At 37.3% G+C, this 17,448-nt stretch overlaps 2 protein-coding genes across 2 annotated transcripts; one reads left to right on the forward strand and one right to left on the reverse strand.

Annotated features, from left to right (window-relative positions):
* The first annotated feature begins 112 nt into the window (after positions 1-112).
* ACTL6A (actin-like 6A) lies at positions 113-9,416 on the forward strand. Its single transcript, XM_009579947.1, has 14 exons — positions 113-206; positions 837-913; positions 1,108-1,282; positions 1,658-1,758; positions 3,092-3,189; positions 3,881-3,975; positions 4,251-4,357; positions 4,443-4,532; positions 4,718-4,779; positions 5,108-5,222; positions 5,577-5,657; positions 6,638-6,733; positions 8,031-8,117; positions 8,718-9,416. Exons 1-14 carry the CDS (start codon positions 113-115, stop codon positions 8,796-8,798), a joined length of 1,359 nt encoding a protein of 452 aa, XP_009578242.1. The 3' UTR covers positions 8,799-9,416.
* Positions 9,417-11,312: 1,896 nt separating this feature from the next.
* MRPL47 (mitochondrial ribosomal protein L47) lies at positions 11,313-17,080 on the reverse strand (the record flags this gene model as incomplete). The annotated part of the gene is made up of 6 exons (XM_009579948.1): positions 11,313-11,630; positions 12,079-12,174; positions 13,641-13,771; positions 15,421-15,517; positions 16,293-16,353; positions 16,935-17,080. Coding segments are annotated over 6 exons (646 nt in total), but the record flags the coding sequence as incomplete, so codon positions are not given.
* Positions 17,081-17,448: the final 368 nt, after the last annotated feature.

The following is a 17,448-nucleotide window of genomic DNA, read 5'->3' on the forward strand; positions in this document are numbered from 1 at the left end:
GCTTCCCGCCTCCCCGCCGCTCCCTCAGGCCCCGAGTGGGGGGGCCGCGGCACGGCTCTCCCGGAGCCGGAGCCCTCCCGGTCCCTCCGTTTCTTAGGCGCGGGGTGGCGACATGTGTGAGGAAGAGAAGGCGGCAGCAGGCCTTGTTTATGTCCCTCCCGGCGTCGTTTCGCTGAGAGATGCTTCCCCCGGAGACCGGCCAAGCCGTGGCCTTGGGCTGAATTAGCGCTGCTCGGGTGCCGGGTGGCCCGAGAAGACCCCGCGGTTTGGAAACTGGGGTGTAGTTTCCTCCCAGAGCACTTCTGTACACCCTTCCATAAGGACGAAAGTCCGGGTGTTTTGTTCCAGACTTTGGTTTTCTTCAGGGTGTGCAGAGCACCTCAACGAGGATCGGGGCCCACAAGGATGAGGGTGCTTCATGGTGTGGCAGCCTTCGCTGACAGAGTTGGTGTTTTCAGACCCACCTTTCTAATTCCGATCACCCCCGGCAGGTCAGGGCTCACCTGGATTTGCGTGACACTTAAATTAGCACTTTTTGAAAGCTTTGTATTGTAATCCGTTTAGATGCAACTATGTTCTCCCTCTTCTGTTAAAATTCCCCTTTTACATATGCTGAAGGAAAGTATTGCAATGTCTCCGTTAAAGCCTATCTGTAGTCTTCTAATAGCTCTCTGGTAACTGGAATTCTGAATAGAGAAGTTTCTCCTTGCCTTGAAAAAGATGCCTTGACTTGCTTTTCTTCTTTTGCAAGCAAAACAGACAGTGGGCAGGGAAAGGTCAGGATTGTAGTAGAGCGTAATAATAATTCACTACCTCTTTATTAACAATCTTTTCAGATGAAGTTGGGGCTCTTGTTTTTGACATTGGCTCGTATACAGTGAGAGCAGGCTATGCAGGCGAGGACTGTCCAAAGGTGAGAATCTGTGTGGACTCAATGGAAATGCAACATGAATTTGTGCCTTAGATCTTGTTTGTTAGTTACGAGTTTTCAGAATACACTGGGTTTTGTTCTGACTGTATTGTGTAAGGAAAGCTCTGAATTTATGAGCAAAAAAACCACCCAAAACATTAATTATTCTCATATACTGCTTACCTTTTGCCTTACAGGTTGATTTTCCAACAGCCATTGGTGTGGTGCTAGAAAGAGACAATGGCAGCACTCTGATGGAGATAGATGGTGACAAAGGCAAACAAGGGGGCCCGACTTACTATATAGACACCAATGCCCTGAGAGTTCCAAGGGAAAATATGGAGGCCATTTCACCTTTAAAAAATGGAATGAGTATGGTGCTCTGTCTTTTTCTACCTGTTTTTAAAATAGCATTGCTAGGCTGCAAAAAGTCATAGCTTTCATGTAAACAGATGCTATGTATGGCAACAGAAGCCGTAAGAACGGACACCTGGTTTACAAATTGCATGAAGTATAGTTGGTTTACAGTGTTAGTGGACTTTCAGCATAATTGTTGAAATATTGTGATCATGATGCTTACAGAGGAAGAGAATTCTGCAAAGCTATTAAAGGAAGTGTATGTCTGCTGAGGATAGCTTTTGACTGAAGAGCTCTACGCAGAAAAAAAACATTGGAAAACCTTTATGTATTTATGAAATGGAACAAAACTTAGAACTAACTAATCTGCTCGCTTCAATGTTGTTACAGTTGAAGACTGGGATAGTTTCCAGGCAATTTTGGATCACACTTACAAGATGCATATTAAATCTGAAGCAAGTTTGCATCCTGTCCTTATGTCCGAAGCACCAGTGAGTAAAAGCAGCTTTGCATTTTGATAAGTCTTAAATGTGTCTTCTTGCTTATCTACAAACATTAGTCTTGAACAAGTCTGACATGGGTTTGTAGGTTACAAGTGTTAAAACTTAGCTACAGAAATAACAATTTTAAAATACTTTGCCAGGATCTGGAAAGTAATCTGTTTAAGAAAAATGTCTAAAAAAGAAAACAATTTTAAATAGTTTGCATGAGTTGTATTAGAAAGTATTTACAATGTGCTGTTGTTTTTCACTTATCGAAAAGAAGTCAAAATTAAAAAAAAAAAATCTCAGTTTATTGCCTAGAATAAAAGCAAAAAGATGTTTGGAGGTCTTATTATGTATTAAGTTATGCTTAATAAAATGCCATTGAAAACCTGTCACTTCATTCAGCCTTTCAACTAATATTATGTGACAGAGAATAATATTTGTAATGGAGAAGTTTTAATTTTTCTGTCTTCATTTCTGTAAATGGCCCTGTAAGGTAAGTGAAGTGGATGAATACAAATTTCTGGGAAAATAATTGGGCAAGGTTTCTGTCATTTAATAATGCTCAGCATTTGAAGGGCAGATCTTAAAGTCAGAATACAAAAGGTAGACATGCCATACAAAAGTTATGCCTTTCTTTAATAAAAGCTTACGAAAAGGATTTTCTTTTTCATTATTCCCTTGTGTTGAATTGTAGCTTGTGGAGTATGGATGAATTTGCAATGGTTATTTCATGTTTGTTGGCTCAGTGGGTGTCTCAATAGAGGTTCCCATTAACATTCTCCTTACAGAACTAATCTTACTTTAACATATTGGCTTGGAAAAAACTTCATGTTTCCAGTAATGTGTAGAATGTTTCATACATATCCTGGCTTAATCACAAGTACAGTAGAACAAGTACAGTAGGAAGATACCTTGGAAACAGGAAGATCTGGATTTATTTTTCTTTCAACTGGGCAAGTTATTTCATGTATCTTTCCCCTTGTAAAATGGGCACGTTGCTTGTTTTAGAGAGTTCTTTGAGAGACTGATACCGGAAGAGCTGTAGAAGTATGAAGAAATCTCTGTTGTAACAGTAAAAGTGTATATGACTTTTAATTCTGTGTGATAGATAAGCTTTAATGTATTGTTGTAGAGTTGGAATAAAAAAGGTTCTAAAGAAGTAAATTACTAGCAATCTGTCTCTACAGAATTTTGATATGATTTAAAACTGTGGCTATAATAATTCTAATTACTTCTTTATTATGTTAGCATTCTTATAGTGTGTTCTAATGATCCTCAAGATAAACATATCTTCCTTTTGGTCACTTATTTGTGGTTTGGTTTATTTTTTTTCTAGTGGAATACTAGAGCAAAGCGTGAAAAACTGACTGAATTGATGTTTGAACACTACAACATCCCTGCTTTTTTCTTGTGTAAAACCGCTGTTCTAACAGCGTATCCTTTGGAATGCTTCACCGCTTTTTGGTTTTTCCACCCCTCAGGAAATTATGGTAAACTTATTCTAGGCAATTCTTAGTATAACAGTATGTCTGACTTTTCTTCTTTCAAATTAATTTTTCCGTAAACATCTAAGGAGGAAGTAAACAAATTCCATTTCTGAACTTTAAAGCTTTAGAGCTCAGTTTTGAAGTTCTCCCAATCTGACTGTTTTTCTTGGAGGCGATGTCTTTTTTTTTTTTTTTTTGGTATTTTTTATTTTTTTCCCATTGTATACCGTGGGTAAGAATATTACAGACCTGAAATGGTGTTGTCCAGACTACTATATACAATAATTAGAGCTTGAAGTTCCCATAGCCTTAAGATGAATATTTGTAATTATTTTAAACTAATAACATGTTTTCAGCTTCAGTCTAAATGAGTTGGATGTACTTGCTGCATAGTATTGACATGAAGTCTCACTGTTGTACGTCCAAAGCTCAAGTTAGTTCAGAGAGAAGTTAAATGCTGTTCTCTCTATGAGGTTGTGCGCTTCATAGAAAGAAGATATGTGCTGGAAAATGGAAAATCCTTTCATAGAGCCAAGGAATACGCATAGGGGTCCTCATTCCTAGTTATGCTCTAATTGTATGGCAACATTTTTTTCTAAAGTGAAAATTACAATATTTTCCTTAATCATTTTGGCCAGTTTTGCTAATGGGAGATCTACAGGTCTCATTTTGGATAGTGGAGCAACACACACCACTGCTATTCCAGTGCATGATGGATACGTACTTCAGCAAGGTAAAAATTTTCATGGATAATAGCCTTGCAGTATCAAGGTCGAGTTAGCTTTCTTTCTGCTTTTACACAGACTTAAAAACAAAAAAACTGTATCCCCTTAAATATGGGGAAAAAAATCCTAATGGCGTTCACTGACAAATAGTTTGTTGGGAGAGTCTATTCATGATTTCAGTGCTTTCTAGATGGGTGGGGGGTGGGGTTTTTTTGGTTTTGTCCTTGGTTTTTTCCTTTTTTTTTTTTTTTTTTTTTTTTTTTTTTTTTTTTTTGTCTTTTAGGTATTGTAAAATCACCACTTGCAGGAGACTTTATTACTATGCAGTGCCGGGAATTGTTTCAGGAAATGAACATAGAGATAATTCCTCCATATATGATTGCTTCAAAGGTGGGAAAGTAATTTCATTTCGTAAGCATTTGCTTGTGCAGAGGCTTAAATGGTTAGCTGATGATCATGTTTCCTGCAATCTCAGGAGGCGGTTCGTGAGGGGTCGCCGGCAAATTGGAAGAGAAAAGAGAAGTTACCCCAGGTCACTAGGTCCTGGCACAATTACATGTGTAATGTAAGTAGGTCATTTCTCCCACTCTCAAACTCCCCTAGATGTCCCATAAACAAGCTTTGTTTGCAAGTATATCAGGTTTTCCTCTTGAAGAACTAGAAAATCTTTAAAATGTCAGTATCAATTCTATAAATTCTATCAAACTGAAGACTGAAATTTGTATAACCATATTATTCTTAACTCCATAGTGTGTCATTCAGGACTTCCAAGCTTCCGTCCTCCAAGTATCAGATTCAACTTATGATGAACAGTACGTCACTGTTTTCCTTCTTGTAAAGTTAATTATCAGTTGTGCATGGGGTGCTTAGCCTGTTCATTGCTGTTGGCTGGTTTTATTACAGAATCAGTTTTTAGATAAAATCTGTTTATTTCTGAAAGTAGAAATACAGTGTACATCCAGGTGATAATTTTTTATTTAATATTCCAAGATATATGAGATCATAATAAATATTATCGGAAGTGTAAGTCATATCAATCACAATATTCCAGTTGAAACCTTGGTTTATAACGCTACTTAGAGAACTTAACATCGTGTTTGCATTGCACTTTAATACGTTACTTTGTGACTAATGCTGTAGGGTAGCAGCGCAGATGCCGACAGTTCATTACGAGTTCCCCAACGGCTATAACTGTGACTTTGGTGCTGAGCGTCTAAAAATTCCTGAGGGATTGTTTGACCCTTCTAATGTAAAGGTAAAACAACTATGATATGTAGTAATTTGAAGGCTTTAAATTATTAGATTATCACATGGCTTCCTTTTGTATGATGTTCTTAATTTCATGATTTGTATGTGTGTATTTACACTGTGTCGTTCTCTTGGGGGTACAATTTGCCTGTGTTGTTTTAGGGTTGGGCTAGCAAAGGATGAAATGTAGTTAAAAATGGGTGGTGATGAGCTGAATGGGAAAATAGGAATTTTTTTTTTCCTTCCCTAAAAAATGCTTAGCTCCCTCTCTAGTAATATTTGTAAATTCAACATATTCAGGGCTTCTATATGCCTTGCGCTTTTGAAGCGATGATGTGTAACTTACTAATTTTAATTCTAGGGTTTATCTGGTAACACGATGTTGGGTGTGAGCCACGTTGTCACAACAAGTGTTGGAATGTGTGATATAGACATCAGGCCGGTAAGTGTTAGTCAGACATGTATTATTTTAAGGCATAGGTATTTTTGTGCTGATATAATTTTTTGGGACTAGAACACTGTTGATGAAGAAATGTGGATTTCCTAGGATAATGATAAACACTTTAGAATAATTCTCTAAGTATTACATATTTGTATATAGGAATATGTACAATTACTGTTTTGTCTTACAAAATGCTAAATCAGGATTTTTTACTTTTACTCAGTGTTTCTACCTATATTTAAATGCTAATGTCTGGATTTTTTGGCTGGCACTGCATAATGTGCATTGGATTGGCTTCAGATGAGCATTTTATGTTCATAACTTTGACTGATATCTGCAGATTTTTGGGCATGGCAGATAAACTTTCTAAACATAACAATCATATGGAACTTTTGTAGAGAGTAGAAGGAAGAAAAGAGGTTTTAAGGGAAAACTTTCTTTTTAAAACTGTTCTAACTTTCTCAGGTGTCAATTTGAAAATAGTCAAGTTTGATACGGACTGCATGGCAGTTGTTTCAAAAATTTTTCCTCTGAACTTGCATGTCAGGCTGGCTTAGTAGGCCAGGCCGTGATTTGTGTTCACCAACTGCAGCATTAGTGAGATTGAAAACTGTTGCAGTGCTGTGGGGTTTTCCTTTGTGGTTGGAACATCCAGCTGTAAGGAAACCAGCAGTTTGGATACAGGAGGTATCTGTAAGTGTGGGGTTCTCTACAGTAGAAAATACTCTGTGAAATCATCTAGCATCATTAATCACATAGCTTCTGTCTTCCTTGTATAGATTAATATTAAGCTGTCTTGAAATATTTTTCAAGTGATTAAAAAATTAATTGGATTGGGAGAGGTAATATTGCTGGCATCAGATGATGTGTTATTGCTGTTGATTATATGTACTTGTGTGCCATTCCTCTCTATTCTGTGAAACAATTGTTTTCAGAATTATTTCAGAGTTAATATTGTAGGTTGCTTATTCTCTTTTTAGGGCCTCTATGGCAGTGTGATTGTAGCAGGAGGAAACACTCTAATACAGAGTTTCACAGACAGATTGAACAGAGAACTGTCTCAGAAAACTCCGCCGGTAAAACAACTCTTTTAATTACTGCGTTGAGTTACCTATCATTTTGCTTTTCTGCCACATAAATACACAAGCATGTATCATAGCTTTGACTTTGCTAGGAACCCAACAGCTGAAGAGATTTCTGTGGGGTAAGAAATCTCCTCCTTCTCTAAAGAAAAGAAAGAAGTCTTGAAAAGTTCTTGCATGAAATGAATTCCAGCAGATATTATAACTGCTTTCTGAATATTTTACTTCTCCATTCCATTGTGATTCTAAGTTCTGTAGTTGTCCCTAAGCAACAGACACTATTTCCCTTGATGGCCTCTCTTCTGAAGTGTTGCTGACTAAGTTGAGGCACATTCAGTCATTCTGCCTGAGGTTTTGTCACTTTGTCATGGGAATTGTTCTTCCTGGATTCTACAGACAACTCAACCTACTCGTAGATAAAACCTGGTGATTTAACATACTTGTATTTTTTTTTTAATCACTTGATAAGCAACAGACACTATTTCCCTTGATGGCCTCTCTTCTGAAGTGTTGCTGACTAAGTTGAGGCACATTCAGTCATTCTGCCTGAGGTTTTGTCACTTTGTCATGGGAATTGTTCTTCCTGGATTCTACAGACAACTCAACCTACTCGTAGATAAAACCTGGTGATTTAACATACTTGTATTTTTTTTTTAATCACTTGATGTCAAAGAAAGTATTAATACCTTACACCTGGGTTCTTGAGAGCACATATAGCTTATGATATTTGAATATTCATATTCAAGAAAAAATATTCTACTTGTAGCAACTCTGAAATCATGAATGTTATGAGAAACTGAGAAAGGTAGTTACTCACTGCTTCTTGTAATAGCTGAGGAGGAACCCATTGAAATTCAAAGACTTTATCGCTACAAGGCATTTTGAAAGCAAAAGGAATAAATGGGTCTAAACTGGACTGGATTAATTAAGTTCAGCAACATTAGGCATTTTAGTCCCAGTGCACGTTTTAAGTAGCCTAGTGTTAGAGATGACGATGTATACTGTGAGTGTTATTGCTCTCTACTTGTTCTATTTCTAGCCTTAAGCATTTGCCTCTGCCCCCTGTTGGGAGACAAGATAAAAGCCACACATGTTCTGTTCCACTATGGCTGTTCTTGAATTCTAAGTACAGGGCAGATGAGCATTATTGCAAGTTTAATAAAATTGACCTTTTTCACCTGCATGTTGATATATACACGAAGTTCCTTGAGCTGTCCTTTTCTTGTCCCTAAAGGTCACCATCCTACAATTTGGCTGATTGTTCTTTCATTTTACCTCCTTTTCTATTTAGAGCATGCGCCTGAAGTTGATAGCGAACAACACAACAGTGGAGCGGAGGTTCAGCTCGTGGATTGGTGGTTCGATTTTAGCTTCTTTGGTTAGTAAACCTGTGTTACTATGTTGCTATGCTAAGCAGCGCTGTCACCCAAAAATCTAATTCCGCGTGCGTGTGCATTGCAGTTTGTGCTACCGTAGCAATTGTAATCTTGTCTATTCTTGTGGTAAGCTGAAGGGAATATATTTAAAAAACAAGACAACGTGAGCATTTCCAATCCACAAATAACTTGCCACATTCTTCCTTTTTTAATGGCAAGGTACAGGCTTGAAATACGATATCTAGAAATGACACGTGTATAGTACACCATGAAAGTAACAAACCTGTTTTTGCATCATATTCCTGAGCTTAAGTGAGTACTGAAATGGTTTGTGGGGATTAATTTAGGAGTATGGGAAAGGGAGACTGACATCAGCTTTCAGTACTGCAACTTCCTGTCTTCAGTTTAATCGCTAGCAATGTAAAACTCAAAGGAAAAGATAGTTAAGCAGATGAAGTCCTCTTACATCATTTAATGTAAAGACTTGCTTGTTTTTCCTCCTAGGAAAAGCTAATCATGTTTCACTTAACCTTCATTTGTTTTCTGATTATTTTTTTTATTGTGTGTGTTTTTTTGGTTGTTTTGTTTTTTTTTTTTTGTAGGGTACTTTTCAACAGATGTGGATTTCTAAACAAGAATATGAAGAAGGAGGGAAACAATGTGTAGAAAGAAAATGTCCTTAAACCTCTTACTGTGAAAACTGCTGCCTGCTCAGTGCTCCTTCTGTTTTATAGCTTTAGCGTACTCAGGAATGGGATGGACTCTTTTTTGTAGAAAGTTTATATTGGATTTTTTGCATAATTCAAGTTCCATTTTAACAAACCTTAGAGATTTTGAGAGACCTAATTGGTACTATCATAGAAAAAGGATGTTTACATCCCTTGTAAAGCAATAATTCATGTAACAAGCATTTTATAATTTTGTATAAATGTCTATTTTCTCTAGTATCTTTTCCTGGGAACAGCTTTACAGGTTAGCTAATAGAGGCATAATCTTGCAAATGCCCGTGCAAATTTATAAAAAATCTGTCTACTTTCACATATTAGTCTTCCTTGCTGGTACTTTGGCCTTAAATTGCTCTTATTTCTCTCTTAAAAAATAAAATTTGGTCTTTTATATTTGAGCAACTTTGTGAGTACTTGCAGAGAAAGTTACTCTTCTGTTTTAAAAATGAAAAGTTTGTATTTAGTGATCTACTTTTTAGGTGACTCAGTTCACTGTAAAGTTTTCCTGTCTAATGAAAGTGTTACATTCCACTTAGTGAATGTTATATTAAGCACTGGTTTGCTAATTTTCTGTTATGGAGCAATTTCATTTCAGTAAACACTCGGTGCTTTCCACCTGATTTCTAAGAATGTATATAATCCCTTTGTGATGTAGGCGAGAAGCAAAACTTGTTTGAGCTAGGGAAGTTAAGGCAAGGAATTGTCTCTCCAAGACAAGGAGAATAGTCACAGAAGACCTCAGGATGTGGCTTGACATTTTACAGGGAGCTGTAACTCAAAGGGGCCGTCACTACTTGTTTGTTGCTGGTACAGCTCCCTCAGCTGACTCATAGCAGGGTCAGTAAGTGCCTGCGTTTTGCACGGGGACTGTGCACTCAGGGTCAGAGGAAGTAGGGTGATTTTTTTTTTCAGCCGGAATTGGCTGTCAAGATGCAGCTCTATGTTGCTGTTAAGCTTACTTTAATTTACAACTGTGTGATGTTCTGTATTGGGACACAATGAAGTTTTGCTCCTTATCTTAAAAGCTGTGGAAAACCAAATAGCATTTAACTGATTTTAAAAAAAAAACAATGTATACAGTACTGCTACATTTTTCATATCCTAAAAGACCTTGTGGGTAAATAATGATGAGGCCTTTAGTTGAAAACAGTTTCACATTACCTCTAAACAATAAAGTAATTTATCAAACAGCCTGCTCTTGTCTTATCATGATAACCAGTAGTTGCTCTTGAGACAGAGTTGCTTGCTCCAGATTTTCAAAGCTATTGACAAACCACAAAATGAGGCAAACTTTAAACCCACTACAATAGGTGATATAAGACACCAGCTGTTGAAGAAAAAGACTTAGTCTAGTTTACATTCAAGTAGAATGTGGAACGTCAACTGAACTTGTATCTTAGCCCACCGCAAACAGTAATGCTTTATAAAGTTACTGTGGCACCAGGGAAGTACTAAGATTGACTGGACAGTTTGTAGCTAGAGGTGAAGATACAAAGTAAGCTTTTTTGTTTTTTCTCCATGAATTGACTATGAAGTCGATTTTTTTACTTTAAAGTCAAAGCTTTCCTTCTGTGTCATACACTTAGGTTTCATTACGTCTAATCAACTTTTATCTTCTGTGTATCTTCTTAAAAGAATTACACTACGATGGTAATATCTCTGAATGTTGTAGCACCATATGAAGAGCAAAACACTTTCTGGGGTTTTCTCACCACTGTAAACAGTTTCTGTTTAAGAAGTGGGTAGTTTGTGTGATGCAGAGGAGTAACTGAAGGTCAAGATGATGGAGACAGACGTGTCTATCTCCTACAGTTTTGGTTCCCTTGGAGTTTCCAATGTTTTATCAGATCATATTGCATAGAACATGACTAGTATTTGTGACTTTGTTCTAAATTTCTACACAACCTCATCTGACAGTTAAAAGCTTTCATGAAGTAGGTGTTTACCATCAACTGGGAGCAGTAGCAGTGCCTTTCTACTTCAGTTTCATAAAAGACTATTACCAGTCTTCCTGCAAACATTTCGCACGCTACAAAAAACCACATTGCACAAATGTTTGAATTTGTCACAGGTATCTAGAAATCTAGGTATAAAGACTGCATTATTAAAAGTTCACATGCTAAATATTTTATACTCTAACAAGCCAGACTTAACAGGGAAGAAGTTCCTCATAGCAGACTGAAGAGCATATTTTCCCATGCTTTTACGCAGAAAGTACATGTGACATACCCGTAACTCGGATGATCAGGGAACAAAGGCTAGTATGTGAGCTTCAGAGGCTGTCATGTTTCTGTCTGGTTTTAATGCACATTTGTTAAGCTAAACCAGGTAAATATTATCGCTGCACTTTGTACTTTCATCTGGCCATCAGTTGCTGCTTTTCACTGCTAATCATATATGTCTCACTTATAATAGTTGGTTAATACATCATTTTGCAAATGTTTCTAGAAACAACTGTTGGATTAATTTCAGTTATGCACCAAAGCTGCTTTTTAATTCCAGATCACAAGTTTAATTTAAGTCAAATGAGGGATTAAAAAAAAAAAAAAAAAAAGACAGACGACGGAGACTCTCCGGAATGCTCAGTCGAGTTGTTCGCTGGTTTCAGAAGTTGTTTCACATTCCAGTCACAAAGACACCAGACCAATTGCTTGCAGTGCTCTTCCAGCATGTTACTAGCTCTGAGATTTTACAGCAAGGTGAGGGAACTTCCTTTCCAAGACCTTCCGCCTTGTCTTCTCTAGGTTTTGCCTTCTTGCCCTTCTACGTAAAGATTTTTCAAGTCTGAGCCTGAAATAAAGAAGTCAGTGTGGTTAATTTCTACATAGCTTGTAACATCCTTAATGAGCTCACCCCCCTAATCAAATAGAGGCTCCCAGTGATTAACAACTTCAGTATTTGCTTTCGATAAGCAAAAATGACTGCAAAGCAAACTATTTTTTTTCTTCTGCTTTTGAATTCTACAGAAATTCAACCTCTGGGAGGATCTTAGGTACTCTGCATGTAAAATTTTTTTTTTTACAGTGCAACTTCATAGATAACCAAGTCTCTTAGTAACTAAGATGGGAAGAGCAAAAAGAAAGAGAGCAGGCTGTAACTTTAAAAAACCTTTTCAGTCTACTAGCTGTGAAAACAACAGAACAACAAGATTACTACTATTTTTTGCTTGCAAAGTGGAATAAGGAGGACTGAGGAACAGATCAGAAAATATCTTTCCATGTCAAAAAAGTCTTTTTACCTGATGAAGTGATTGACATGAGGTAAGTAATAGAATTTCCTCTTTTTGTATTTTTTGTTCAAGTACCATGGTATTGGCCATTCCTTATAAGTGTACCTGTTAAAGATAGATAAAAGTGATTATAGAATGTATACTTTGTCTTCATTCTTGGATTCTACCAGTTACACTTGATTACAGTAGGGTGATAAAGTGGTCTGACCAGTAGATTGCAAAATTTATATGTGGGTATTTACTTTCAGCTCTATTGCTAGCTTGGTTTGTAACTACATCTCATACGTAGCTCAGCGTCTTTCTGTAGAAAGTGGTCTTGCTTTAAAAACTGTAGATGTTTGAAGAGAGGGCCCAATATAGATAATGATTCTTTGCATTTATATTTTAAAGCTACTCCTTCATAAGAAAACTTTCAAAACCTGACGTGAACAAGCTGTGTGAGGAGAGTTCTGTTTCTACTACAATTTTCTTTTAAATGCCAGTGTTTGAGTGTCATATCAAGCGCAAATCTGCCTGAACATAAGTCTTTCCCTCTAAATATAGATTCTATTATTTCTGTTCGGGGTTTCTTTTGCATATGGGCTGCACAGATGGCTTGTGCAGACTTACCTACAGACTCCAGTACATCCAGATTGTGTCAGACCTACTATTATGTGTATTGCAGAGTTTCTGCTTGTGCTTAAAGACCGTTTCATGTCGTCTGCTCCTTCCCCCTGCTTTAACTGGGGACTGGACTTCCAAATATATGGGCAAACCCTTCTTTGTGGACAATGTTTCCAAGCAGAAAAAGGTGTACAAAAGCCTTATCCCTAGAGATGTAAATCTAGGGGTTAGCACATTTAGTACTCTGCTGATTTATATGTAATGGCTAAAGAAATGGATAACAACTCAAAATTCACCATTATAATAACGTGTGACCTTCTGTTATCTACACTGTTACTGCAGAGCTGAATACTGTAATTATTGCTTCAAGCATCAATATGATGAGGGTAAAATACTGAACTGGCAAGTCCTGCCAGAACCTTCAGCGTCATCACCCAAAATTACAGATTATTCAAAGTATCTGGAAAATAAATAATTCTAAAGGTAGAAGCTTCTAAGTAAGCTAAATGCCTGCCAAGACTAGTATGGAATTCCAACGGATGTTTATGTGGTCTCATGCAATACTTTGAGTGGTGCAGTCAGAACACAGTTATCCCCTAGTATGTGGATTTTGCATTATAACTAGGAAGTCCAGATGGTTCAACTTGAACAGTACTCCCTAGTTCGTTCACGTGTTACAAAATCACTATAGTAACACATCCTCCAAGCACAGAAATCATATTAGTTCCAAAGAACTAATTCTGTTATAATTAATGGTAGAATTTGCCACTGAATTATTTAGCAACAATTATAACCACATAAAAAAAAAAAAACACAACTTAAACTCAAGAAGCACCTGAATGCTGACCAGAAAACATGTTTCTTTCTATACAGTATATACATCCTTTCTTGATTAGATAAGAATTTTCTGGTAAAGACACATACCACAAGAAAAGTTCACACATGAAAAAAAGTTCTCTTTCCCATACCAGTAGGTGCGTCCTAAGAAGTCATGTCTCCACTCGCCAGGTACTGGTTTTTCATGGCCAGTTTGTAAAAGCCTCAAAGCAATTTCTCTTTCTCTGACAACCAAGTCTATATTTTTCATAGATTTTTCTACCTGGAAATAGGAAATAGTTTCAGGATGAGCCAACAAAACACAATGCTGACAATTTAAAAGATCTCAAATGAAGATCTAGGACAAAATTTAAAGGAAAAGCAAAAGTAAAACACACTAGGAGTTCCATCATGAGTAATCTCTGTTGTGGACTGAGTGAAACAGCTGAACTGGCCCTGTGTACCAGAACGGTAAAGAATGGATGCTTAAAAAAACAACTAACTAACAAGGGGAAGAGAGATGAAATAACTGACAGTCTGAATATTCATTTAAGACTACCTGGCTAAATACATAAAGCTAGATCTAATGCTGATGCTGTAAGTATAGAAAGCTCTGAGGCAGGAAGAAAGTAGGAGAAGCAAATAGAAGATACGCTGTATGAACTTCTGTCAGATGGTTTGTAATGGCTGTTTTTTATTCTAGTTTGCACTTTGAGGCTGTGACCAGACTCCATAATGCCTGTTGGCTGATTAGGAAGCTGCTTTAACCAAACTATGACACTTGAGTTGAAGGTTTTTAGTCAGGTCTGCTACACAATATTACTGTAACACACATTACGTATGGCAACATGTTAAATGCTCTGGGAAGCTGCCAGAGCTAATTTTAATACGCAGATTGCTGTATTTTGTCTCGGTGCAATCATAGTATTTAACTGCTGCTTGACTTCTTTACTTGGGCTTCAGCCAAAACCAAACAGGCAATTAGTAAGTATTGACTTTTGAAATGTTGGGGCCACGTAAAAAGTTCCCTCCCAAAACAAGTTCTACTGTGATTCACAGTTGCTGAATATGGATATGTACGTGGGACTAAGCAGAAAATACTCTTCAGAATGGGAATCACAAATCACAGTTGAGAAACCATATTATGATAAATTAGAACAAGATACACCAGGAGATCCAGAGGAGACTTTTATATTGGATCTTCCCTAATTTATAAGTACAGTGGTGAAATGACAAGAGTAGGAGACCAAATCCATGTCTAACACAAAAACCAGATCATAACACAGTTGCAGATGCATGTGATGGCAAATATACAGTTAAATGATAAACCATACAAAGCAATTCAGAGGAACAATTTAAAGGTCAGGCTTTTCCCAAATTAATTTGGATAAATTGGGGGGGTATCTCAGAGTATCTCTCATGTCAAACAGCTGGATTATTTAACTAGCCAGTGAAGGTGTAGATTTCCATCTCTGAGACATAAGCATAGTTGATTTATAAGTAAATGAAGTTTTCAGTGGTAAAGATACTGAGGAAAGAATTTACTAAATTAGTTGCAGAATCACAGTAATGCAAAAGGAGGAGGGGATGACAAAAGTGAGGACAGCAAGGAACCAAAGGGCACAAGTCTGGAAAAGACAATGTCAGGCAAGAAGTTGGCAACAGTTAAGTAGATAGAAAACCTTGTGAAGGGTTTACTAGGAAGTTTCTAGAAATCCTCTAGTGCAGTTTCAGGGCACGAAGATGGCAAAATATTTCTTAACATTATAACAGGTGGAGAGGCCTTTCCCACAATGTTGCCTGAGCACAGTGTTTGTGCTTATACTAAAATCAGGGAAATATTTAAAAAATAGTCTTTAACAAGTTTACAAATACTTTACCTTTCACTCAACAATTTTAGAGTTATATTTTTAGCTAGTATGAAAAAGTTACCTTTTCTAATCGTTCTGGACTTGGCATAGGCCTGAGTTGTCGTTTCGATTCTTGCTCTAAAGTTAAAAGCATGTTTTTTTCCTTCAGTAGGACATACCTAGATCAGAAAGCACAGTACTTCAAAAATAATTTCTAGATGCATTGGCAATTACTCACTCACTACCCTGCTGGATAGAGCACGTATAACCCCACATCCCGTCCTGCTAGCTTCATACAAAGAAACGAAAGCCCGGAGGTGGGCAGGGGAGGGCTGACATACAGGACATACAAGGAGAGGCTGAGGAAGACAGGTTTACTTAACCTGGAATAAAGAAGGCTAAGGAGGGAAGAGGTTAACACTAAGTAGTCTTCCACTACCTGACAGAGACAGACTCTTCTTAAAGGTGCACAGCAAAAGGACAAGATATAGCAAGGAAAAAACTATTCACAGTAATAATTAAGTACTAGTTTAGGCCTGGCACAGGTTGTCTAGAGTAGTGATGCAATCTCCAGCCTCAGAAACTTTAAAAATCGGAGTGGATGCAGACCTGAGCAACCTGATCCATTTTAGTGGTTAGCCCCACCAGAGGTCACTTCCAGCGAAGTCTGTCCTGCAGTTCGAACAACCCCCAAAGGGCTCAAAGTCAGCCTCTTCGTACCAAACCTGAACCCTTTGTACTGGACACAACTGTCACACAAACACCTGCAGTACAGCTTTCGTATTCTGAGCAGTACCAGAACTTGGGCTGCTCCAAGCCCAAAGCAGGCTTCAGCCCATGCAGAACTGTATGGCAGACTAAATTTACTGGCTAATAAGTTCACTAGCCACATTTTAATAAAATGTGCAGAGCTGTTTTGAAAGAAGAGGAGCTACTTCACTAAAAGTTACTTACCAAAGTTTGTGCAAGTCTTCACTACTCTTGCCCCTTAGCTGCTTTATATTCCATGCATCCCCTGTAAAAAAAAAAAAAAAAAATTTTTTTTTAAAATCAATTTAATAGAACAAAGTTCTCTTATTCTGAAAAAAAAAAAAGTGCTTCTACTAGCAGGCACAGCTGACTGAACAGAACAAGGATCACTTTTTTAAAAAATACCACCTCTTGGAAAGCTATCCTTGTGGATATTCAGCTTTGCTTTAAATATACAAATACATTAAAAAGGCAGTGACATGTACTGTTTATTTGTATTTGTAAAAGGCTGGGAACAGGGAAAGATGCATCTTTACATTGAAATATTTTTCTTCCATGGTATTGTATATTTCATCAAAAAACACCTCTTGGACACACTCTTGCTTAAGAGCAAGGCAGAGGATTTACAGTAAAATATTTTGCTACATAATAGCTATTTGCTTTCGTAAACACAGAAAAAATAAAATTAACAGACATAAAATGCATAAGTATATTTATGTACATATACATATAAAAAGTAAGTTTTACGTAGCTATGAATACTTCCTATAACTCAAAGAATAGGTCAGATTTCAGCTGAGCATAAATGGCTCAAAGATCACTATCAGAAACACTAAATATAACTCACCAGACTTTACATTTTTTTCTCCCCAGTTTCTTGGATCATCAAAAAACTCCTCCAGACCTTTCCGAGACAAAGTAGTATGCAGAAACTTCAACTGATGGAGGGGCTCAACTTTTGCTAGGTTCTTGTGGAATAGATTCAGCGTCAGTCTGCATGAAAATTAGAAGGCTATGATAAAATATATATGATAAGAAAAATAATATTCAGCTAAATGAGAATGTTTCTTTCATTCATAAAGGCACAGGTCCTCAGACAGGTGAATACCACAGTCCAGGGGGAAAAGGCACGGGGTCAGTTCTTCAGTCATCTCAGTGTTGTTTTCTCCTCCCCCTTGCCTTATCTAATTATCACTTATCTATACTCGGAGGCAAATAACAATTTGAAAATTAAAAGAAAGAACAAGTTTGAGCTACACTGTGCAAGAATACGTCCTCCTACGCTGACTTTAACTAAAAGGCAAAAGCAGAAAACAGATGGTGTAAGCCCGAAGAAAACCCCACGCTGGAAGCAGAAGCGT

The sequence above is a fragment of the Fulmarus glacialis genome, unplaced genomic scaffold (assembly GCF_000690835.1).
Source record: "Fulmarus glacialis isolate BGI_N327 unplaced genomic scaffold, ASM69083v1 scaffold38266, whole genome shotgun sequence".
Classification (NCBI taxonomy): domain Eukaryota; kingdom Metazoa; phylum Chordata; class Aves; order Procellariiformes; family Procellariidae; genus Fulmarus; species Fulmarus glacialis.